The 25,759-nt window shown below is 43.6% G+C and overlaps 2 protein-coding genes across 2 annotated transcripts; one reads left to right on the forward strand and one right to left on the reverse strand.

The window, feature by feature from the left end:
* Positions 1-116: 116 nt before the first annotated feature.
* tgfb3 (transforming growth factor, beta 3) lies at positions 117-11,328 on the reverse strand. The gene is made up of 7 exons (XM_069718576.1): positions 10,550-11,328; positions 5,855-6,018; positions 4,383-4,512; positions 4,125-4,232; positions 2,017-2,173; positions 1,289-1,442; positions 117-1,200 (listed from the first exon to the last, which is right to left on the reverse strand). Exons 1-7 carry the CDS (start codon positions 10,893-10,895, stop codon positions 1,042-1,044), a joined length of 1,218 nt encoding a protein of 405 aa, XP_069574677.1. The 5' UTR covers positions 10,896-11,328; the 3' UTR covers positions 117-1,041.
* A 1,032-nt stretch (positions 11,329-12,360) lies between these two features.
* On the forward strand, positions 12,361-24,537 carry LOC138632750 (Intraflagellar transport protein 43 homolog). The gene is made up of 9 exons (XM_069718540.1): positions 12,361-12,451; positions 13,042-13,143; positions 15,694-15,764; positions 18,178-18,213; positions 19,011-19,057; positions 22,987-23,047; positions 23,768-23,843; positions 23,967-24,029; positions 24,258-24,537. Exons 1-9 carry the CDS (start codon positions 12,407-12,409, stop codon positions 24,366-24,368), a joined length of 612 nt encoding a protein of 203 aa, XP_069574641.1. The 5' UTR covers positions 12,361-12,406; the 3' UTR covers positions 24,369-24,537.
* The last annotated feature ends 1,222 nt before the right edge of the window (positions 24,538-25,759 follow it).

The raw sequence follows: 25,759 nt of genomic DNA on the forward strand, positions 1-25,759 counted from the left end.
CCGGACTTTGATTTCTCAGCTTTGATCATCATAATTCACCCTTCAAAGTAAAATCGCTCCAAAATACTGACTAACAAAAACATCAAACCTCCACCAATTAAAATAGAACAAATCTATCCAACTGACCGTTTTTTAATTAAAAAAAAAAAAAGTGTTTTCAAGAGTAATAAGAAAAACATTTACAGTTTGTGATCTAGTTAAATTCACTTAGTGACATACATCATCTCATACAACAGAAAGGCTTCACTTTAAAACGAAACAATCCCTGGAATCACCATCCTGCTGCATAACAGAGGTAAACAGAACCATGGAAATACTACTTTGAAATCGAGATTGGTTTCCAGCATGTTTTCTTTTTTCCTAAGATCATTTTTATTCAACAGCATTTACTTCTAAACAAACAGTGTCGGGAGCCGTGGCATGCGCAGCGTCAGTTTCCAGCAAGGACATCCAAACGTGTCCCGTGCGTCGGGGCCAAGAGCTCTCAGCAAACCATCATTTTTATTCTGGGTTTAGTCGGCATTCTCTGTCATTTTTCTCTTTTTGGCTGCAATTACTTTTATGTCCTTGAGAATGCGTTGGTCATCGCAAGACATTTATTGTTCTGTTCCTCTTTTCAGTTAAAACAGGCTTAGATTAGTCATATGATAGTCATATGAGGTACAGGCTGTTCAAAATGCTGGAATATAAAAAAAAAACAAAAAAACAAACAAACATGAGAAACACTGATGTCAAAAGGCAATTGCTGAAGATCAGCAAGAGGTCTGATGGGTTGGAGAGCGCTGACGGTGAAGTGGTGTATGACAAGTCTTCTGGGTAAAATGCTGCCAATGATTTTGAGCAGAAGTGGTGGACTGCACTTTTTTTTTTCTTTTCTTTTCTTGAGAGAGCTTGGGCAAGGCTGAATGAAGCAGGGGGAAGAGGTACTCATGGAGGAGAAACTGTACCATGCCCACTTTAAATCCTCATACCCGCTTCTGAGTAGTGCTGGGAGCCGCCACGTCCCGTGTCTCCTCGCCGGGCCCTTGGACACCTGAAGTTTTAGCTGCACTTGCAGGACTTGACGACCATGTTTGAGAGCTGCTCGACTTTTGGGGAGCGACCCACGTAGTAGAGGATGGTGAGGGGCTCCAGGTCCTGAGGAACACAGCAGGGTGAGGCGGACGCTTCGGGGTTCAAGGTGTTGTAGAGGCTCAGCAGCTGTGGAAGAAACACGCAAGAGGAGATAAATCAGACGCATTTCCTAAAGCGATTCACGGCTTTAACGTGTCGCGGTGCTCCGTCTCACCGAGCTGTGGGTGGTGTCTGCGCTGCGGAGGTAAGGACAGGGACCGGAGCAGAAGTTGGCGTAGTACCCTTCAGGTTGATGGATCCACCTCCAGCCCAAATCCTGCCGGAAATTTATATATAGTGGTCGCACACAGCAGTTCTCCTCGTAATTGCTGCAGACAAGAGAAGCGAGACGGGATTGATCACAGATAGCACACAATTGAAAGAGTTGTTTACATTTTCCACCGTATGGCCTGAGTCAGAGGTGAGAGAGGATTACAGAAATTCCACTCTTAGGTGTGCCCTTATTTTCCCTCTTACATTCAGCCCAGGTGTCTTTGGTACTGCCTGTCAGCCTAACAGAGGAAATCCAGAGCTGAGGAGGCTGTGTGCAAAAGGAGGTAGCATTTTGCTCGTCCTCTGACAGATCCGGACTTGTATCAGCTAATATCTCTGTCATGCTCGTCTGGGTGATTAACAAGCTTATTTTGTGTACTCTGTCCATGTGCGCTTCCTCCCTGTCATCTTCCAGAGATGTGTCAGCTGATATTTCCATTGGCTGTTGCTTTGGGCTGGTGTGCTATTTAACTCTTTAGCCCCGTCTGCAAGGCCATTTATTGGCATTATTTGAAGAAGCCCAGTGGTTGAAATTTGTAAAACTGCAGCGAGAGAAATTATTTTAAAAAGACAATGAGAGATAGTCCAAGCAGTGCATTGCATTTTCCAGTCCGAGGGAAAGGGCCTTACTTAAAGCAGTAATTGGTGTCAAGTGCCCGCTTGCGCCTGCGGGAGGAGGACTGGGCATCCAGCCGGTGAGGAGGGAGCATCATGAGGATGAGGTGGGGGTACAGCTGCTCCTTCTGTTTTTTCACACGGCTCAGATCATCATAGTCCGCTTCCATTCCTGCAGGAGGAAGTTTGATACCAAGAAGTAAACTCCTGCGCTTCAAGACCAGACATCAGTAAGTGTTACATAAGGATAATCTCTAGACCCGGCAACACTCATTTCGGTCTCATCCCTTTCATCCTTTTCTCTATTTAACACCGGTCCTTCTAACTTCCTTTTTTTTCTTCTTCCCTCCGCCCTCCCCCCTGGGCCTGTGTCTGCTCATCCAATCTATCCCTGATAGCTAAAGCAGTGGATATCTCAGGAGAGATGCCGCTGGTGGATGTGTACGGCCCTCTTTAATTTGGGGCCAAACGTCTGAGCGCCGTGGCAGCACATTCCTTGTGGCCAAGCCAGTCAGGAGTGTTCCCAGGGCCGATGGGCCCGGGGGCCCCGGCGCTAAGTGAGATACCAGATCAATTGTATTCCCATGCTCTGTGTCTCTCTTCCTCTCACAAAGAAACCCCATTATCTTAACCAAAAGACCTCGATGAGTGTCGCCGCTAGAGGAACATGTTGATGACCAGACTGAAGGGAGTATTGTGTAGCGCTGTGTTGTATAACTGGATTCTCATTCAGACTGAGGAATATTATTGCCAAACACAGCCAGCACAATGACTCAAAATCTGTGGCTCGGATAACTCAGGCAGTAAATGCTCTAAAACAAGAAGAGTATTATAAATCAAGTAGAAAAAAACAAAGTAGCTTTTAATTTATAAATCTAATCCACTGTGCAAACATGGCATCTTCAGATGTTGTGTCCTGTACAGTTTTGTAGAACCATATTAAACATAAATAATTAAACTAGCTGTACAGCAAACGCCATGAATAACTAATTAGCAAAACACCTAAACAAGGCCTTACAAACTAAAATAGGAAAAAAGGAGCCAAAAAGAGCCTCTTGAATCATCCCGAGCACGAGCAGAGCTTTAATAGCGCTAATCAGAATAAACCACATTTTTCAACAAAGAAAAGATGCATATCTCAAACATTAGACAAACCAAACTGGAGTCAAACAAACCGAATAGTTATCTGGCTCTTGATCGTGAATGCAAACTGGCAGAATGACTGTTTGTTCTGAGACGACAGAGATCAGAAGCAGAGAGAAATCCCGACCAAACACAGTCTGGTCGTAGAGACCAAAGATCTGGGAAACCTGCAGAAGCAACGGTCTGTGTTCAACACACAATGAGACGGAGACTGATTTAATCTTGAACATCTGAAGAAGCTGAAGCTGTTCGTTTGATTTCCTTATGAATCATTCACTCACTCATTTCATTCTTAAGGGAGAGAGATATTGAAGGAATTGTTGTCGATCTGGGGAAATACGCTCGTTCGCTTTCTTGCTGAGCGACCGATTTGAAGATTAAATTCTTTTTTTTTTTTTTTACAATATTTTTCTATTAAAATATGAAACTGCAGCCAGCAGCCATTAGCGTAGATTAACTGAAAAACAATTAGTCTTGTTCATTGAAATGGTAACAAAATCCATCAGTGCAACCAGTTAAGAAATAGTGACACTTAAGCCCCATTAAACCCTCCACTTTTGTTTTTGTATGTATTAAATAAACAGAAATGTCCTGTTTATCTGGGAGCTGCAGAAGAGAAGTGAACAGATTATAAAGGCTTTGAGCTCGGCGAAGCTAACCAGCGAAGTCAATGTACAGACATGAGAGTGGTCTCCTCATCAAACTCCACAAATATCAAACTATTCTTTTCACTTCACATCATGGAGGTGAATCAATCAATCAATCAATCAATCAATGTGTATCTGATCCATTACTATTGTTGATCTTCTTTTTATTTTTTATTTCTTGCTCCTTTGTCTACATGATTATCAGTTTGAAACTTTTGCAATTTGGCTTCCAACACCTTCATGATACTTTATTAAAACTGAAAGCAGCTTCAAAACGAGCTTTCTGATACAAATCCAAACCATCTTCATTTTTAATATCATATGCCATCTCACCTTTGAACTTGACCTCCAGCACTTCGTTGGCGTTCTCGATAATGTCACCGTTAGGCCTGAAAGTGTGGCAGGGACAGTGCACACTGATCTCCAGGCCCAGATTGGTCTCTGAGGAGGAAACGAGAGCAGAGCGGGGACGTGAGGACACGACATTTTTTCCCCGAGGCCATCATCTTTTAGTTTTAACTCAACCAGTACTCCTTGGCAGGATACGTAATAAGGTGTGATGCAGGGAAAAGTTTGAGGTGTCCCACTCACGTCGGTACATCAGCCACTCCCTCACCGTCTCTGTCACATCAAAGGAGACCCACTCGGGCGTCCCCTTGGTCAGGACGTTCTTGCCCCCGATGTAGCGCTGTTTGGCTTTGGGGTCGTCTTTCTGGAGGATCTGTGAGGAAAGATGAAAATGTGACCCAGCTGCATAAACTCTTTTATTTTTACACACACACACACACACACACACACACACACACACACACACACACACACACACACACACACACACACACACACACACACATATATACACACACATATATACACACAGAACCGAGGCCATCTGTCTGAGCCAGACTCTCCAGGATGCCTTGGGCCAAATGTCTACTCTTCATGGAAAAAGTGACTCCCAGTGTTGATATCCCCATTTTGCAAGTTAATGCCTGCGTGTTACCCTCTTGCCAATGAGAACCTGGCTGTCCTTCACATTAGCCATTCAAACTTAAACTTCTCAGATGTAGTGTCACATAGTCCAGAAAAAAAAAAAAAAAAAAAAAAAAAGTATTTCAGAGGGCAACCGTGTCCCAACTGTGTTATGATGTCAAGACCTCAATTGTACAAAACTGATGATGGAGGAAAATACAACAGACGTTCGTATCTCCACCAGCACTCCTCCGAACAAAGGTGTTTATCCGTCGTGAGAGATGTGTGTTTGGGTGGCGGGTACAAGCACTTAGCCCCACAGCGGCGCTATGGATAACCAGGTTCCTGAACATTGTCAGCATCTAATCTGTCTTCCTGTGGGAACGAGGGGCCAGAGGACCGCCAGCGTCCGCCCGCTGCCAATCAGCTCCAGCCTGAAAAGTCTGGGGGCGAGGGAGCCGCTACGTTTACTCCCCCGGTGGGTGACCCTGCCTCTATCTCCTCCCGGGCCCCTGGAAACAATCTGGGGGCCTGACAGTCTGTATTCAGTGCTGGCCAGAGCCTTGCCTCAGAGGCGGTATGCAGTCCGGAGACGCTTGTCTCCCTGGCAGGAAATGTTGGAACCTGATCATTACTCCTGGCCTCTCATGGGAGATTAATGAGGAAACAGAAAAAAAAATCTATTCTTGCCACCCTACACACAGACATCTACCAGATGTATGCTTTAACACACTTCAAAAACTGTTCATAAACACACAAAGGCACGGGCATATCTATATATATACCTTCCTTGATCTAACATGGACGGACAACTGCTTTGAGATTGACAGCTGAGAAAGGAGAAACTGCCGAATGGTAATCTCAAAGACGGCTGCACAAGCTCTTAAATTTGTCCTAATGTAGAATCCATTTGACTATAAGCACATGGAATAATGATCAGCACTTGAAAAGAGCAGAGAGGGAGTTGGACACCCTAATATAAATGTTTTCATCTTTCTCACTGACCTACACGGGCCTTCTGGGGGAAATAGAGCCCGTAACCCCTCCTGCCCTCTGCTCACTGTGGAAACGAACGGTTGGTTCACACACACCTGGTAGAGCTCAATCCTCTGCTCGTTTTTCTTGGCGCCGGGGTTGGGGATCCGCAGGGCTCGAAACTCGGCCCGGAACAAGTTGGTGGAGTTCTTCTCCATGATGGAGACATTGAAGCGGAACACCTTGGTGGTGATACCCTTGGGGCAGTAGGGGAGGTCATCTGCAGGGAAAGTAGAAACAATGACTGATCAAGCACCTTTACATAATGTTATCTCCTTAAAAACAGATTGTCTTTTTTTTCCCCTCTCGATCCCTTTAAGCTCTTACTCGTCTGTTACCTCATTGTGTACATGTTATCTGAGCCTGTTTTCCACTGACAACCTTACAGGGGTGGATATGTTTACTTGGTGATTATTAATCAGCTTTTTGCAGAGGATTCCCCTCCACGACATTAAATATTTTTCAGATAAAAACAAAAGTTGTGGTTTTTTTTTTTTTTTTAACTATTTCTAGTCCGTTCCAGGGAGCCATTACGACAAACCATCTGCTTGTGCTTTGCACAGTCCGAGTTAGCAACAAGTTGAAGTCATGAAATGAAAACCAAATGTCCCATGTGGTGGTGGAGCAGGCTGCAGCGGGACAGCGGCGGCGTGCTCCTCCTCCTGCCAGCACTGGAGCCCAACAGGTGCTCCAAGGATTTCGGACGGGAGCCAAGTGCTCCCTGGAACGCCGAGGTTTAGCGGGAAACATGTGGGCTCACGTGCTGGAGCGGAACAATACCTGAGCAGCTGAGGAGGGAGACTCCATCATAACAGCGGTGCCACTGAGAGCGAGCTTCACAGGCAGTAACCTGCTCTGCACCTTAACATGGTGTGTGTGTGTGTGTGTGTGTGTGTGTGTGTGTGTGTGTGTGTGTGTGTGTGTGTGCACGCTGGCCTTTTAGCAGTGTGAGCTGAATAAATGGCCACGCTGTGATTCTTTCTCAAAGGCTTCCTGCTGCATTGAAGCCTTCCCCCTTTTTTATACCATTATACCATCGAGCAGTTTATTATTTTAACAGGCCGAGCACATGCAGTGTTGAGCAAAACAAGCACATAGCAAACTTTTTATGAGCCAAGTGGAAACAGTCATTTACAGCCAAGCCTTGGCTAATTTATTACCTCAAGCTTAAGCTTTACTACCAAGCCTCAGATTTGCTGGTGGTTAAGAGACGCATTGCACCTTTAGCTGATTTGCACCTCGAGCAGTCGTGGGACGAATGGAAACTCAGAAGTTGAGTTGTTTCATGTGTCACGCAAAAGGAACTCGCACATCTCCAAGTATCTGTACTTCATTTGACCCATAATCCTATTTCAGTGTCCTCCCAGTCATTATCTGATATTTCCACTAAGTTTTTGTTTTCAACTTTCCCTATTTATAGGTGACCTTCTCAACATTTATCCTCAGCCAGATATCTGTCCAGTGTTTCCACACAATCTATAAGGAGGAAACCTCAGTAGCCTTTTCCTCCCCTCACTCACTGCTCTGCCCCCCCCCCACTCCCGCCCCCGTCTGCCTCCCCCACAGAAGGTGGAAAGCCCCACTTCGAGGGGAGATTTGAAATTCTAATCAAGTCTTTGGTTTCCTTTTGGATGACCTCATTTTTCCCATTGCAATGGTTTTAGGTGGATTTCACATTATGGCTTATTTTTGCCAAGGGTCTGCAAGGTAATTTGTTCCATGTTGGTGAGTGGGGGAGTGGGAAGGGGGGGGAGGGAATTGCTTGTGTAATTAAAATGAGATACATTCATTAATTGTTTGACCCCTTAAATTTTTAGATGATATCTCTCCAGGGTGTCAGGACACAAGCTAAACCTGGCAACTGTTTGACGCAGCACAGATTAATGTCAATAAGCTTCTCCAGAGTCCAATTTCTTCAACTAAATCCAATAAGAAAAGAAAGTGAGTTAATTTAAACATTATGTAAGTAAACAAAAGACCTACTGCTATGCCTAACGATTTAGTTAGATAACACCCTATTATTAGATCCGATTCTAATTAGAGAATTGATCTATTTAGAGTTTTACTGGGTGGTATCCTCATTAACACGTTCATTAAAGTGTATTTATAGTCCCATATAAAAGCCTGGATAGCAAAATGATGCCCAGTTTGATTTCATTCTCATATTATCACTCAATTAATTTAAACATGGAATGTGTTTTAAATGTGGGATTTAGAAGTCAACTTGTAGAGACAGCCTGGGGACAGACAGCTTGAATACTTCAGCTGCAAAGCCCCAAATAAAGTGCCTCGCCCAGAACGCTATATTGAGCCCACCTCACGCCCTGACACACGCTCAGCCTGCTGTGTCGGGGATCCTCCCATGACACTGAAGCTCCCTGATAAAAGCTCTCAGGAATCACCTCTCTTTGCCCTTTTGCCCAGAGGATAGTTGGTGATGTCAGTCTCTCCGGAGCTTTGTGGAGGTAAACAAGGGAAATAGGAAGCATAAGTCGGCAGGTGCCGGCCAGCCGCTGGGGTGTCCAGATCTCATAGAGCGTAACAGAAATGTCTTTGGAAATGTATTAGCTAGACTTTTCTGTTATCCTACTTCAACTGCAGGATCTGGAATTTGAATATCTTTGCATTAAACTCAAATAGAAAAGCTTTATTTTTTTTACTCAGCTTTTATCCAAGAAGTTAACACAACAATTTTAATGCTCACAATTCAAAAAGTCTAATTTCTCTACTTCCTCCGTCAGACTGTGGACACTGACTGTTGCTGGCCCTCCAGTAGATGAGATAATGTGATGGATCTCCACTCTGAAGAAAAACAACTTTTTCCCCGCTTGATTAAAAGATGAGGAAGCGAAAAATTTTAAAGGCGTAGGAGTGTGTTGGAGAGATGCTGTGTCTTTGGGAGCAAGCCAAAGACCTCTGTCTCTGTTTGTTCAGATGACATCATCTTTCTACTATCCCATATATCAGATACCCTGCTGTCCTCAGCGCCAGTCCTCATTTTTCTACTGACCCAACACTGAGTCAATGATTGGCTTGAAATTTCACTGGCACTGCATGCTTTAGTGCGAGAGGCATGGCCAGTCAGAGGAGTCTCATAATGTCATCGTGTCACATCGTGTTTATTTTAAGCGGGGGATGCCCCAGTTAAAATATGTCTTTGTCTCGGTTTTGTACGCACTTGTCTTCTGATGCACCAGAGAAGGAAGCTCTAAATCGCTGCCCTGCCTCGGGCTTGCTTCATCCACTCATAAATAGCAAATGCCTTAAATTTGCATTTGTAGTCGTGTCTAGCAAAGTAGTCCAAAGTGGTGCATTAAAGTATGAGAGAAGCGTTTCTGTTTAACTTCTTAACTGAGCATGAAGGAATAAAAAAAAAAAAAAAAAAAGGGCAAAACTTGAGCATATTCCCAAACACTCCCACCTTCCAAAGAACGATGAATGTAAAACTCATTATATCCAGCAGAAATGAAAATGAACTATACTGCAAAATTATCAAGGTGACAGACGTTATGTTCATACAGACTGCAACATGTCCAGCTCTCCTTAAAATTACATAATGGAAAGGGGAGAGAAAAGTGTTAATTAATGTACGCTGGCACCTTCTGTTAATTTGAGTAATATCTTTCTTGGATAAGCTGTCGGGCAGAAAGTGTTGCCAGTAGTGAGTCAAGTTCATGTATTGTATTATCACCTATGGCCTACAGTATGAGACCAGTGATGTATCCCGGGCACCTGGCCATCACTGATCCCACTCCTTAGACCTCTGTTTGTTTTGGGAGCTTTGGCTACCTCTGACCAGCGGATAAACCCCCGAGCTGTGTATTTTGAATGTCAGAAGCACTTTGTGGGACCTGTGAAATGGATTTGATTCAGGGCTTACGCTGGAACCCGGCAGAGGCTCTGCTCAGTGTCACAGCACAGCATAAACACCTGTTGATTTCAGACTGGTAACACCAGGCACTAAAGGCCTCTGACCGTGAATATATGGCACAAATCCAACTACTGATCATCTCAAAAACCGACTTTCTCTGGAGAATCTGCTGCTCACTGAGCTTCTGATTCGATTTCTGGGACAATCAATGGGCCATGCTTTATTCAGGAAATACCAATATGGATGAACGAGGGACTTAGATCATAATACGCAGCAACTAGAAATAGTGGAGAAATAGAAGCGAGTAACAGTGGATGAAAAATATTGGGAAACTCACGGCCAGAAAATGGAAATGAGGTATTGGAGTTGGCAATAAATCGTAGACTTAACAGCCTGAGAATTTTCCTCGCATAGGAATGTGTCAGACTAAGGCTGGAGTTCCCATGGCTTCGAGGTGAGGTATGTATGAGCAGTGGTGCTCATTCCAATTAGACTGTTTACTTTGCCCTCTCCTTCGCGCGACGCTCCACTGCTCACTGGCGCGTCTGTGCGTAAAAGCTGCACGGACACGAGTGGACTTCACACCAGCTGGAAAAATCTCATTACTGTTTTTGCCATTCTTACACCGCCTACAAATTACGTATCGAGGCGAGATAAAAGCGTGTGTTTAATGGGCCTAAATAGATTTGCGCAAGTGAATTTCCCAGCAGGGAAAGGATTTTGGACAGATTTGTAAAATGATTTCTGCGTTTGGGCATCAAATTCGAGTTGCATGCCATACAGGCAAAATCAAATATGACAAATTCTACACATTTATGGAACAGACACGGTTTGTTGGAAGAAAACCGTGAATATTCATGACCAAAAACAATAAACTCACTGTTCTCTGGAGGGCCATTGATCATGTTGAACTTGTAAATCTCTTTGGCGTAGTACTCAGTCTCCGTGTTATCCTGTCCGCAACTCTGCTGCCGGTCTCTCCCCAGCTCCTCAATGAGCTCCTTGGTGCTGTTATAAAGGGCCAGAACCTGAAACGGTACTTGACTTGGACCTGTTGTTTGAGGCGGACTGGTCATCCGGAGCTTACTGAGAATCTGTCCCCGGACCGCCTCCACTCTCTTTTTCTTTATGTGGTCGATGTCCACAGTGGTGCAAGTGGATAGCGAGAAAGTCATTGTCACACAACTTGAGAGGAGGAAAAACAGAATTGCTTTGCCCAGATTCATATTTCACTTTGCGTTCACTCACAACCGAGGCTTGTCAAATAAAAAGAAGAAAAATTAAAACAAAACAAAATTCCGATTTGAATAGAATCCCTTTTATCTTTTCATTCAGGTCGTGAGTGAGTTCTGTTCCTGCAGGAATCCCATTTTCTCAAGTGCTATGTCATCTTTGCAAAGTTCGCATTTGCTTGGGAGCAAATCCGTGCCATTTTGGAAAATAGTCTCAACTCTTCATCAAAACTCTTAATTGTACTCTTCATTCCCCCGTGTCTCATTCAAGCACCTCTCCCTCACTTCTTCAGTCTACAGGGGGCCGATCTCTGCACCGTGGTTCAGCTTCTCCATTGCATTAGTCTCTTACCATCCACTTGCGCGTATGGAGCCAGTGCGCCTCTGTTATCACCCTGCAGTCCAACCTCAAACACACTCGGCCGCTTCTCACTCGCACTCCTTCTTTATAGCCACGCGCTGTGACGTTTCCGAGGGAGGGGCAGCAAGTTATAGCTTTGCTGTGTTCGGACAGTGAGATCTGTCCTACTCTGAAATGACACTTCGAATTTGATGTAGTGAAATCTGTTTTTGAATGGACCGTGCGTATTTGTTGAGCAATGTGATTTCGCAAGAGAGAACAGAGAGACCCAATGACTGCATTGATTTGGCAGGGGAATACTTTTGTTTTCTGTTCTTTCTTCAGATGGAGAACAAACACCATTTGTATTTTGATGAATAGGATTGAAATGAAGCAACCTTTTGCTGCGTGCTCATACATCCCCATCAATGAAGGACTTGACTTGTGGTTATTGCGCACGCCATTATTATGTTTTTGAAGTATAGAATAAAGTTTTAGAAGAAAATAAAGGACAAATAGAGAGCCACAGCTTGAGGGCGCACAGGGGAGCCCGGCCAGCTGCTCTGATCCGCTGCGTGCTGCTACCGTTCAGCATCTCAGTCAACTAAAACACGCGCGACAGTGACATCTAGCGGGCAATAAGGAGAACTGTATATATATATATATATTTTAAATATATATATATATATATATATATATATATATATATTTTAAATATATATATATATATATTCAAATCCAGGCCAGTTCAGTTGGGAGAGAATTAGGATGATAGAGCTTCATGTCTGAAGAAAAAGTTCAAATGTTTTGAGAGGGGTTCATAATCATCATCATCATACTCAGCAACAGCAAGGGCAACAGTTATTACAGTTAATTTGTCATAAATATGTTATTTGTATTTGAGCTATTCTCCTGTTTATTTAGTTTCAGTTCGATTTAATTTGATCGGTAATTTATTAATTTATTCATATCATGTTTGTTTTTTTAAAAAATTATTATTCTCATATTAGCCTTTTAACGAGACTTGACTTTTTTAATTCAGTCTGTGAGCGTGACGGACTCTGATTGGCGTAACCATGGAGAGCGTTGCCACGTGACGCCTGTTGACACCCAGGAAGAACCTGGCCTCGCTCGCTAAGCAAGGGGGAAAGAGGAGGGAAGGGAAATGGACGATAACGTTCAGCTCGGCGATTCTGCACCGGTAAAAAATGTGAGTAACTGCGTTGACCCGTGAACGATGCTGTGAGGAAATGGGAAGGCAGATCTAACAGGCATTTTGGAGCCCCGTGAAATAAATCCACACGGTAACGGTGGCAACGAGCATTAGCTACGGAGCTAATACGATAGCATGAACCTCAGTCAGTCGGGAAGAAAGCTGCTTCACTTAATCGTTTCTTGGAGACACACACGGTCATTTGCCTCTTTTGAGCAACGACAGAAAGATGTTTTTGTGTGTGTGTATCTGAGTATCCTACTAACGTTAGATAAGTTAGTTTGCCATGCTACCCGAAATTTCCCGACATGCACCGCTCAGTGTTTTCTTTCATTAGATAATCACGTGTTTGTATTGTTTTTTTGTTCTGTTTTGTTGTTTGTTCCTAAAAAACGATGCATCTTCCAGTCAGTAGAAACAACCTGACCTGCTGTATTTTGTGTGTAAACCGTGTCATTTGTCAACAGATGGTCCAGTTCAAGCAAAACCACAAATTATGAATGCATGTGTCAGCATTTGGCTTGAAAAAAGTAAAAAAACAAAAATACAAAATGATTTCCCATGTTAACATGAGGCATATGTTCCAGGTTGCCAGGTCTGGACGAAGAGCTCGCCCTGCAGCCGACCAATCGCCATTTGAAGATTCTCGCCACACACGGAAGTCGTCCACCTCCGCTTCAGGGGGAGAAGTAGGTGGTTATTTGATAACACTTTGCCGTGTGCTATAATTACACTTTACGATTAAGCTGCATAAACATGCATTTTCTTCTTCCTTCTTATACATGAATTGCAGGATGATGATGAGGTAGGTCGCATGGTACAAAAAGCAGTGACTTTGCATGGCTTCTGCTGCTAAAGCCCCAAATATCATCTTCATACCGTTTACTGTCATCTTAGATTTTTTTTTAAAAAAATTTTTTTAAAACGTGAGTTAACACTCTTGTTTGCTTCAGTTCAGTTGGTTGGATTTTGATATTTGAACACACACAGCACAGATTCAGACGTCTGAGTTTCTATTTACTACTTTGGCAGGATTTAAAGAAAAGCTGCTCCTCGTTATTTGCCCTGTGTGTGTGTGTGTGTGTGTGTGTGTGTGTGTGTGTGTGTGTGTGTGTGTGTGTGTGTGTGTGTGCTGGGTCTCGTGTTTGCATTAAGTGTTTGAAGCGTTACCTCATATTAACTCTGCAACCCTTTTTAAACTTTAGAGTCACAAAACACAGTAATGTGCTCCTGTAAATGGTCCAATTCAGTCCCCATTACCTTTCTATCAATTATAATAAGTCCCCTCTTCCAACACTGCTTAGTTTTACATGATTCACTCCGGGTTCACTTCCCCTCCACCGAAACATGTTTGATGTATTGATGAAGTTTAGATTAAATATAGGATAAAATCCACACCAGAAGTTGTATCAGAAGCCACACTTTAAATATAACAAATAACTTCCCTTCGCTATTGCTGGCATTTATGGAATCAGTCATATCTCCTGAATCGGCAAACTGTAAACCAGCCAGCATTCCCGAAGCACGAAAAAAAAATGTCAGCGATGCTCTTGCTTTAGGCTAATCTTCCCAAATTAGGCCAAACTTCCCTAATGTATGAACCAGTATTCTCGCGCTCTCTCTGACCTGCTGTGCACATGCAATGCATTTTTCCAGCGTGTCGTGCGACAAGGGTGTTTTTTTGCAGTCTTCGTTTATCAACCCTGACCTCCTCTGCCTGAAATACCCAACTGATTGGTCACATTCTTGACATCCTTTTAAACAAAGACTCAGTTGCTTATATGGGCTCATAGGGTTTGGCCATCACTATTTCCGTGCACTAGAGACCATCAGAAAATCCCAAATTAGAAACCATGAGGGCAAAGCTAATTACCTCAACAGTTAGAACTATTTTACTACAACTCTGAGGTTCATATTTGGTCATGCAGAATTTGAGGCACGGATGTGTTTTGTTTCTCAGGACACGTATGCTCCTCTCCACTTTTTTGCTGAAGTCTCACAGGAAGAATTTATTACACTCAAACACACTTGACCTTCTTATCTTGTCTCTCGTGAAGATTGCTCATTGTCAGAAATACCAAACATTAAACATCAGAGGAATTTCACATTACTCTAAGAAATTTTGTAATCTTGCTTGGAAAGCCTCAGTTGTCATTATTGTAATCCTTTTTGTTCTTATTAAAGAGACAGTTACTAATTACACAAAGTTGAGGGAGCTCGTTCAGCCTCAGCTCTCTCGATTAATGGTAATATACAGCGGGGCAGAGTGGGCTCCCCCTCCCTCTGCCCCGCTTAATGGTGACATTCAGATTTATAAATGGCTTCGGTAAAAGAACCAGCCATGAAAGATTATTTCCTCTTTCATCATAAATGAAAGAAATTCTTCACGAACACTTTGTCCTCTGCAGACCCAATTTAGTAATGAGAAATGTTGTGCCTCTCCCCCCCTCCCCCTCCCCCCTTTTAATTCATTTGTCTGGTGCCCACCCTCGTGTGCTCCGAGGAATTCATTCATTCAAGTGCTGGTCTCAGGGCCTCGGTCTCAGGATCAAGATGTATACTCAGTTTACTATTTTCAGAATCAAAGAATCACAGAGAGAGAGTAGGGTGGGGGTGCGTTTTTTTTCCTCTGAATTTATTTTAGGGTCAGATGTTGTTCCCACACTCTGCTCTCTATGTTTGAATGCTACGAACGGACATCACTGAAAACTATAATAAACAAAACAATTAGGTGACCTTTCGCTGCACATACCAGGCAATGTTCTTACTGTTTTAGTAGTCTGCAACTTTTATTGGAGAACAACATTAGAAGATAAGTTTGTGCCTTTAGCAGGACAATTAAACGTACTTTTCCTGCCTTGTGCATTAATGCCATGCTGTGGGGGCTGCTTTTCCTTTTGGCGTTTTGATTTTCTGCTTTGGACAAGAGGGCCCTCTACTGGCACATTTACACTTTATAAAGTCTTGAAAACAGGTCTCTTGTCTCTTGTTTATGGATATGAAAGCTCAAAATATAGCCTATTCAGTGCTATATCAAATACGTATTAATGTGACACATAATTGTGGTGAAATTTAAAGCGCTATCTTATAAAAACATGCTATTTTAAATTATTTTTTTTCAAAGATTAAAGCCTAGCAGAATGGATAATGCTTTCAAAAGGAATTTATTTGTCTTCTACGTGAGTGAGTAGACTTTCAACGAAGCTGTTTGCCATTTAAGTTTTTTTTCTTTCTCCCAGGGCCCTCCTCCTAAACCCGCCCGGCGGCAGGGTGGCTGGGCAGAAGAGAGCTCCGGGCCTGGTTCTGCCAAGTACGTATCTTCACCTTTTCCCTCCGTCTCCTGTGCTGCGGGGACCGCGAGCTGTGGTCTTGTGTTATGTGTTATTAATGAACTCTCATGCTGTTGAATGAGCTTATTTATCAGTGCATATTTGGCACTCAGGCTGTGAATCAACAAGGTTAGAGGGAGCCTGTCTGAGCAGGCAACTCTCCATTCGTCTTCATCTGTGAGCAAGGCGGTAATTGACATGGTTAATGCATCAGCCACAGGAGGGCACTGTTAGTCAGCTAGCCACTTCATCACAGGGGTTCAAGCCACTTAATCACCCCTTACCACTGCAGTCTGCTCTTTACACAGGGAGCATAACATGGAGAATTCATGAAATATTTGGAACAGATGGAAGGTGTTTGCTAAAAGCTTTCGCCTCCAACAAACAAATCTAAATCTGAACACTGTACATGACTGACTGGGACGTTTTAATATACTGCAGGGCAGTTTGTTCCTCCACCTGCCACTGATTCTATTCTTCAGTCTCAGTAGAGGTGAGAGCTTCGGAGATGCATTGAAGTGAGCAGGCAAAGTCAATTGTGCTTATTTGCGTAGTTTACTGCACCGTTAGTGCAAGCAGGGAAAACAGCAAACTCAATAGATCTTTCCTTTCTCACAGAAGGTCAGTGTGTCGCTTCTGCGCTTTTGCGTAACCCAACTTGATTCTTAGTCTCAAAGTGATTGAAATACAGGAGGTGTAAAAGGGGTTTGCACGTGCATTGATCCTCTCTGAAACAAAGTAAGTAATGGTCCCCCCTGGAACCGGCAAGGACTTTTCCCTTCAATGTCACCCCTCATGCTCAATCACCACTGCCCTCCTCCCACTAATCCCAGCGCAGAAATCCCAGGATTTGTCGATCTATCACTTCTAATTGACACTAAATGATCTGTCAGTTTATTGATGAACCTTTGAAACCAGGTTGTCACAATATATTTTATCCCTAACAACTTTTTCCAGACAGTTTTACCATGTCTATCGCTTTGCCTTACATGAGTCTTAATCAAGGGGCCTGTAATGTGTCTTAAGTGTCGCCACCCCCGCCCCCCCAGACAGGACACCGTCCAAGGGCAGGCAGGTAGGCTCCCTCAGCTTCTCTCTGCCTCGCCTGGCTGGACTGTAGCACCTTGAAGGCTGTTGGTGTGTCACCAGACAGCATGCAAAAGACTGACAAAGCAGGAGTTAACATTATTAGCAGATAACAGGTTATCTCATAATGTTTCATATCCATAATTTTTTTCAATAAAGAAACTCAATTTTAACTGAGAGATTTCCATGTTTTTGAATACACGTTAATAAATAAATTCATTAAAACTTAAGTGTCTGTATGTATTCAGATGTAAGGCAAGTTGTTTTTAAAATGTTGAAATCAGTTATATTCTCGTTGTTAAAATCACAAATCATATCGGTTTCAAAGGTTTTACAATCTGCACAGCGTACAACACCCTCCATCCGTAGACACACGAGTCCAAAAGGGAAAATCACCCCCAGAATCCCTTCAGGAATAAAAAAAAAAAAAAAAGAAAAAAAGAAATGAAGCACAACAAATACTGGATCCCTCTTTTGTTGAAATAAAAGTATGGGTTACAGTTATTGTGAAGACATACAAGCTTGGATTTATTTTCCAAGCTTGTTTTCCGTGTTGTCCCCATATTGTATTAAGCACCTCTTAATTCTTGTGCTACAAATTGATGCATATTTCATATATGAATTTATTGTACATCTGTAAATACTGACAGTTGGAGCGTCTTGAGATTTGGTAGTGAAGAAGAATTGAAATAACATCAAGGAAAACACTGTTGCAGCACTAAATGAATTACCTTTAAGTCCAGTAGGGGGCACTACTCAACCAGGAGAACTAGCAAAAGTATTGTGCGCCATAAAAAAAGAAAAAAAAGATTCAAACTTGTTGTACTGAAACATATTTTTTAGACTACTTATATATATATATATATATATATATATAGATATATATATCTATATATATATTTAAAAAAAAACATCTGAATTGATGTGTTTAATATCTTATTGCAGTGACGATGTGGTTTTATTTGTTCTCCTCTCACACCAGGTGGTTGATACTTTTCAGAAAATAGACAGTGTGTGCTAAATATGCTGTGTTGAGGTAGAGAAGTGTCAAGCGCAGTATTTTGGGGCGCTGGCATGCTTTCTTCATGCTGAGCTGAATAAATAGAGAGAAGTCTGAAAATAGTTACATAATTCTGAACAGAGCAGGCGAGGGCACACAACTGTTATAGACTCTAATCGTTAGATACAGACGAAGAAGATTTATCTGTCAGGAAGCTTTAAGCTTAATATTGTACTTTAAGGAGGAAAAAACTGTAATAAGTGTGATATTTAATTTGTCTCAGACGTGTTCTTTCTGCTGATATACAGATCTTCAAGAAGACCTGCAGCTGAGGACCTGGAAGAGTGAGTCACACCTGAAACACATTTCATTGCACTCTTGCAGTTGTTGATTGAAATCGATGGCAGTTACATTTTTGTGTGATTGTATAAAAATAGTTTAAACGTTTGTTTCCTTCGCAGTAAAGTGGAAATGACGCTGTGCTTTCAGATTGTCCTTGGTAGCAACTAATCCTTGCCTTTCGAGAACAATCACTTAACATGATTAAAAAAAACAAAAACAGCGTGACTGAGTTGCCATCACTTTTATTGCTGTTTTCCTGTTCTTCTAAGGTTTTTTGTCTCACCCTCCCTCCCATCATTCTGTGACTAGAATAGACATCACCATGAGGAGAGGCAGGTAGAGGACGGAGTCGTGTATGTTTTACTCATCATCGCAGCTGGAGCTCTGGTGCCTGAATGGCTGTAGTGACACAGAGGCTTTGTGCGAAACTGATGATGTTACCCTGCAGAAAAATCCCCTACGTTGTGCTTCTGTCACAATTGTCGTGTCTTAGTAATACTTATTCAGACGGCGGCTCCAGCTGGGTTTGTTTTGTTTTTTGAAATTCTTAGAGGTGATCTTGTCCGGCGGCCGGTGGGCTGCTCGCCCAGACAGCACAACGCCGTCTCAGAGCACCTTTGTCAGAGGCTGCTGTTCTGAAGTCTGAGCAAGTGCCCGACCACGAGAGAGAACAAAAACAGGCCCATCATCAAAGCAAAGTCCAGGAGCCAACTCACTCACTCCCTATGATGACCTCACCGTCAGGCTGGCTTTGGAAAGCATTCAATAATTCATACTCTCACACTTCCTGTTTCTACAGCCGCCGCCTGCGACCACAAACTCCCCCGGGATCAGATGATGAAGGAGGTAAGAGCACCCTTGCAATCCCCCACTCGGTGTGTCTCCTCACGGGCAAAGAGGAGCCCTTCAGTGCCTCCCCGGCACATTCATCCTGTGAAAGTAGAGCAGATAAGCAGGCAGTCAGATCATCGCTTCTCACTGATGCTCCGGCCATATTTCTCCTTGGATCCAGCGTGGATTCATGTGTCACGAGTCTGCCTTTGAGTGTGCGGCAGCGTCTAAGCTCGAACCCTTTTGATGAACATGACAAGTGAATATGTTCATTTAATAACATCAGATCCGTCGCTGATGGAGAGTATTGTGGCTGGATTGAGGTCGTCCACCCGCCACCCACAGCGACACAGTTAGTCACACACACACACACACACACACACACACACACACACACACACACACACACACACACACACACACACACACACACACACACACACACACACACACACACACATTGTCAGACAGGTGCTGCTGAATACAGATCTCATGGTAACATTGCTGCTTTTGACTGAGTGACCTGAGGGCTCGACTGCACACCACAAACAACCTGAGGACTGAGGGGGGAAAGTTCAGCAAGGTGCTGCCAAAGATAATTGTTCTATTTTGCAGTGTGGAGCAGCTGTGGAAATAGGAAATAGTAAAGATCGGTTATTGTACGCTGCTGAAGGACCTCAAGACATTGGTGCTAAAGATATTATATGATGTCAGTTATGAACAAATTAACAAATGACATTTGATCACAACCTGCGTGTTGTAACTTTGTTAAAAATTGTCGAGCAAGATTTATTTAATTTAGGATATTTTAGTAAATTCTAAGAAAAGAAACGAAAAATAATGTATTCAACTTAAACCAAAGCTACAAATACATGATGACATTTCAAACAATGAAAACAAATTTATTTCATTAATTGTCTGTTTTTGATTTATTGAAATATTTTACTTTTAATCATCATTTTCTCAGGTTCTCAGAGACATTGTGAACAATATCATTAAATATCACTGAGGCTTGATGTTAATTCCACACCTCTGTATTTTGCTGCAGTGTTGTCTTACAACACTGTATTTAATTGGCTGGTGCTGGTTGAACATTACATTTTAAAAAGTATAAATTCTAAAACATGGATGATGTTAGATTGTAATGAATATCAATGAATTGCTAACATGAACTGCGGGGCTTCCAGTAAATGTTTAATAAAACTGTAAATCTCTCTTATATTCACACACACACACACACACACACACACACACACACACACACACACACACACACACACACACACACACACACACACACACACACACACACACACACACACACACACACACACACACACACACACTGTATTGTCAGCATGCTGGCTAAAACAGCCGGTTGAAAGACGAGTCCAGAGGTTTGGTTCTCTTGCAGTTACTGCCGCCGGAAAGATTATTACTCTGTGGAGGGAGACCTCTTAATACAGAGCTGCAGGCAGGGGCATTGGAAATTACAGTGCTGAGGGTTAGTGAGATAGCCCCTGCGATCTTGATTATGTCCCCTGCCCTTATCCCTTATGTCCACTGGCTACAAGCACAGAGAGAGGCAGGGAGAGGAGGCTACCCAGTCCCCCCCTGCTCCCATCTCCCTATCAGCTGGCCCCGCGGCCTCCTGCTGGTCACTTAAAATAGCACCAGTATCGCAAACACACTCATCTGTTTCATGTCTCGCTGGCGTGCTCTTTAGACTGTGATATGTTGAATATTGTCCCATAAGCCTTTCAAATGGATTCTGTGCCGAGGTAATCATTTGACCGGACCCCTGCGCAGATTATAGGAGCCCGAGCGATGTGGAGAAGACGTCCTGTTCTCCAAAGTCGCTGACTGGCACGTGCCTGCCGGGAATATGTCTACATCCACAAGCAAATTATCCCCTTTTGATATTTACATGCTTCAGCGAGGAAGCCGGACGCGACCGTGTAATAAGGATACGCGTGGCCTGCTCGCTGCCAGACAAAAGCCACCTTGATACATGTCCAGCTGAGCGAAGGAAGCCGGTGTGGGTAATGTGTGGCCCGCCGGTGAGAGACGGCTCCTCCTGATGGAGTCGGAAGAAAACACTGACTTGTTTGCAGCTGCTTTTGTGCCCTGCTTGACCTCCGGTAATAGTTTGAAGTTGAGGCTCATTTAAAAAGATGTTGTTCCTTTTTTCACTTAATAATAGACTTTGCATATAGACAACATATGCCAGCGCACGTCACACTGAACTCTCATGGACTGTGGTAATAGTGCATTACCGGCTCAGATGAAAAACGGAGTGTGTGGACAGATAGACAACCACGAAGCTGTTTGCAAAGCCGGACGGCAAAGCTTTTTGATGTCATTGCACTAAGACCATTAAATTTGATTGGGGGTCCAGGGGGGACGGATTCTGCTGAACGCTGTGCTTTGTAAATGAGAGGACAAAGTGTCACCGGGGCCTCATGAATATGAAATACCCGCGCCCGCATTTATTTGGATATCAGAAACACAGATGAATCTTGTCAGCGGCTAAACGAGCGTGGCATTTTTAATTTGGTTTAATTAAAAAAAAAAGAAAGAAGTAAGTTATCAGCGTGGGGATGAGCTTTTGGTTTCCATAGAGAAAACTTGATGGGTAGTTTTCAGAATTCTTCATCCACCTGAGAAACATGTCCGGAATCAAAATATTTTCTCCTCCTTCCATCAAAGATCGATGTTTCTTCAACTTAAGTTTATTTTCAGGGGTTATTTTGGAGGAACGGTGACACAGATGCCAAGATATTTCCTCACATCAGATGCAGACTTCCATCTCCTCACCTCTATTTAGCTCCTCTATTGACTTTCCCCTCAGGGTGCAGTACTGTGGTTAGAGATTACTGACAACCCTCTTCATGCAGTCCAGCTCTCTCTCTTTCTCCCACTATCTGCCTGTTCCTCTGACTCCTGCTTCCACTCCTTTCTCGCTCTGTTACTGTCAACACTGAGCTGTGGAGCTAATAAGGATGTGCAGTCTGCTGCCCCGCCACAAAATATTGTTCAGGAAAGACACATCGCCCCCACAGCTTGGACACCTGGGTAGCCTGTTACAGTTTTGGCAGCTATTCGTATGACACAAAAAACGCTATATTATTGTATTATCTTTCCCTGTAAAGTGGCTTTAGGACAATGAAAGTCAGCATGCAGGGAGGTGTTCAGTCTCTTTATTCGTTATTAACTATGTAGCTGATTTCCAACCAATCCCTCTACATCCCTTTTTATCCCTCTGTTATTTCCCTGCCCTGATATGTCCATCTGAAAAATGCTGTGAAAGTTTGCCCTGTCCTTCTTGGGAGTGGAGCCATCCTCTGTCCTGTTGCGTTTTGCCAATTAAAGTGGGTTCCCACTGTTTGAGCAGCGGGCTGGCGGCTCCTGGCACTGCAGCCCCTGCCAGGCCGCACTGTGACTTCCGACCCCACACAGATGGGCCCGCAAGCAAATACTCTTGCACATGGCTGGATGCCGCCCCAGTCGGAGTGGCAGAGTGGACACGGAGGTCGGCCTACCGGCCACTGCAGGTCCTCGGGGTGGGCGGCGCTGACAGGGCCCAAATGCTAAGGTAGCAGGGGGTGCTTTCTGGGGAGCCCCTGGCCAGCGCCCCTCTCACAGCAGGATGAGCTGCCGCCTTGCCTCCTGAATATTCATGGCCGCATGGCTATTGTGACAGGGCAGCTCTTATGAGGATGTAGCAAGCGGGAGGGGAGGAAGTGCCACACAGATATGGTCACACATACACATAGTCTCAGAAACACACACACACTTCTAGCAGCCATTCACAGGGGATTTACTGTATTTTAATCAGTGTTTTTGTACTGAGAGGAAAATGACTGAATAGTCATTTGATTGTATAAAAACATTTTTTTTTTTAGACCTCTCTCAATCAGACGCTTTCTGTTTTTGGTTTCCAGATATTCCAGTGATTCCAGACCTTGAAGAAGATCTCACCATGCAGGTTGCTGCTCCACCGAGGTAGCGAACTCCTTAAACTCTCCATAGTTTATCCTTCTCGCTCTGTATGACACCTCCATCCATGCACAGGGCTCTGGATCAGCAGCTCACTCCGGTGACTGTGATGTTACCTGTCCTCCACTCCTGCCGTCGCAGAGTGCCCTGCTTTATAGGGCTGAAATGGAGAAATAACAGTTGGGTGTGATTTATGCAACTCTGTTACCAGGGTCCTTACTAACCGGGCCCTTTGATTTACAGGGCAGTGAGAGACACGCCGACATGTGTCGAATATGTAGCAAGGCTATGACAGCGGTGGAGGTTATTAGGCTGGGGCTTGCTCTCTGTGCGAGATAATATCCACATTGAACTCATTGCGGGGGCAATGTAGCGTGTAATGTGCAGTAAGTAGGACTGGCATGCACTGCTAGGCCCCGGCCACTTTGAGAGCCCCCCCACTTAATTCCAACCCACAGATAAGCAGCTGGGTTTCAATTTGAAGCGTTTAACACTTGGCAACCATCTCCTGCTCTCTGTGGTCTTTGCTTGAAGTCTTGGAGCTTAATAGTGCACAAACTTCAAACTTATCTAAAGCCACTTCTCGGTCTTCCTGTCCATGGCGTGTGAGGACAGCATTTTTCTCTGCGACGTGATGTTTTGATTGAAATACAAGTTCGTTATCAGCATGAGTCAATCACTGGCCTGTTTTTCTCAACTTTCTGGACTTCCTGTCACTCTTGTTAGCATCCAGGTGAACCGGGTGATGACCTACAGAGATCTGGACAATGATCTGACTAACTATTCTGCATTCCAAACCTTAGTAAGTAAAGGACATTTATTTTTTAATACGTTTCACAACTTTGTGTCTTTTCTCTTCAAGGTGGTGCATTCATGCTTTGCAGCTTGTTCAAGCTCAGTGAATTTTCCTGCACTCTTTCTTCAGGACGGAGAGATTGACTTGAAGCTCCTCACCAAGGTTTTAGCACCGGAGCAGGAGGTGAAGGAGGTGAGTGAGTTTTTAGTAAATATAGCTTGTGAGCTCCCAACGAAGGCCCGTCCAGCTGTTTCTAGAGCAGCAGGGGAGGTTGCCACTCTGTCTCCCAGGTAATCAAGATTTATGATGTGTACATTAACCCCCCCCACATTCTCCTCTCTTTGCCCCCTTTGTTCCCCCATGCTCTCTTTCGTTGGTGCGTCTCTAATTCTTCTTTTCTGCCCCTCTTTTGCTGTGCAGGATGATGTGAGCTGGGACTGGGATCATCTGTTTACAGAGGTGTCCTCAGAGCTGCTGATGGAATGGGATCAAGGAGAGAGTGAGGAGCTCGCTGCGTTGCCTGTAACATGAGGAGGAGGTTTGAACTGAGACTTTAAATGGCTCCAGTGGGAACGGTGGGTGGACGTCCATTTCACAGAGGGACCAGCGACTTTGGCTATATTTACTTTAAATTACTGTTTGTTATCCAGAGTTTATATTTTATAAGGTTTTTCTAAATAAAGTTTTATGTGCAGTGTTACCCTGTCTTTGTTTAGTTTTTTGAAATTTTTCTCTTTTTTGTGTGTTTGGTTGTTTGTTTAAACAGCCAAAAGGCAAACTGATTTTTTATTTGAAAAGCCCCTCTGAAAATAGCAGTTACAGATAAAAACACCCTCTCTGTACTGCCAGCATTATCAACAGCCTCATACAAGTCCAAGGTTGATAATCAGCTAAGCTGAAATCCAGTTGATTGTGTTTAAATTAACATTCCTCATTAAAGCCGACAACCTTATTGTTATTGACTGTGCCATTGACTTTATCTTCCAGCTCTTCGATAGGAGCAACCCCTTCCTCACTATTATCTCAAATGCATTGAACAGAGTTCCTATTGACACCTGGGGGATTAGCATACATTATACCTTTTCACTGGATAAAGAGGGATGGATGTAAGTCAGGAACAAGACAGCTGCAAGTATCAGGTGTCTGCTCTTTAAAGTGAAACATCAAATTCTTCAGCATTGTAGAAGAAGCAGGACAGACCGGTGGGAAGTACATGTTTTCATTTCTCAATTTAAAATGCCATTTTCATCATAGGAGTCATAACGTATGAATTACGTTGACTACTGTGGTTTCAGCGTGCTGGTCATGTGTATCAGCATTCAGTTTTGTCTTTGGTTCATGTGTGTGAATATAGATGCAGGCCTCCGAAGTGAGGCCAGGTCTGTTAGGGAAACAGCTGTAACATTTACAGATTGTGATTAGGTTGATTTCCAAAGCAGCGAGCAGCCTCATGACATTTGGAGATGCACAGCAAAGTCCTCAAGGACACACAATCTACACATCTAACAGCTCAATCACTGCCCATCACAAATAGATCCAGGTTTCTTTTCTTTTTTTTTTTTTCCATTTGGTGGGGCCTTGAATCAACTTCATCAAGTGTAATACCTCAGGACCAAGCGATCACATTTGTGCTCAGAATATTTGTGTGTGACTGAATATTTGAGCCCGGTGCTCAAATTCAGCGACTGATCTCTGTTTCTCTATCAGACATACAGATGCACACTTTTTTACCGCCTCCACAATTGGCTTATTTAGCCAGACTTAATGAATTCTGCCCATATGCCCTGAGCAGCTGCTATGTTGCCCCTTCCTCCTGCCCCCGCCGAGCTGCGAAGTGCCCATCCATGTAGAGACAACCTCTAGCTGTCTCTCTGGAGAAGGCTAAGCCTGCCACTCCTCTGCTGGCAGCCAGCCGGTGCTGT

Source organism: Brachyistius frenatus, unplaced genomic scaffold (assembly GCF_029030835.1).
Source record: "Brachyistius frenatus isolate BFR_SWC_R1_liver_20210118 unplaced genomic scaffold, ASM2903083v1 Contig_193, whole genome shotgun sequence".
Taxonomy (NCBI): Eukaryota; Metazoa; Chordata; class Actinopteri; family Embiotocidae; genus Brachyistius; species Brachyistius frenatus.

Coding starts and splice junctions, on each gene's coding strand:
- tgfb3 (XM_069718576.1), bottom strand. CDS start 10,895: ATGAATCTGGGCAAAGCAATTCTGTTTTTCCTCCTCTCAAGTTGTGTG. Junction 1,443..2,016: donor GACACCAATTACTGCTTTAA/GTAAGGCCCTTT, acceptor TCTTGTCTGCAG/CAATTACGAGGAGAACTGCT. Junction 1,201..1,288: donor CAGACACCACCCACAGCTCG/GTGAGACGGAGC, acceptor TTTCTTCCACAG/CTGCTGAGCCTCTACAACAC.
- LOC138632750 (XM_069718540.1), top strand. CDS start 12,407: ATGGACGATAACGTTCAGCTCGGCGATTCTGCACCGGTAAAAAAT. Junction 13,144..15,693: donor CCTCCGCTTCAGGGGGAGAA/GTAGGTGGTTAT, acceptor TCTTTCTCCCAG/GGCCCTCCTCCTAAACCCGC. Junction 24,030..24,257: donor CGGAGCAGGAGGTGAAGGAG/GTGAGTGAGTTT, acceptor TTTGCTGTGCAG/GATGATGTGAGCTGGGACTG.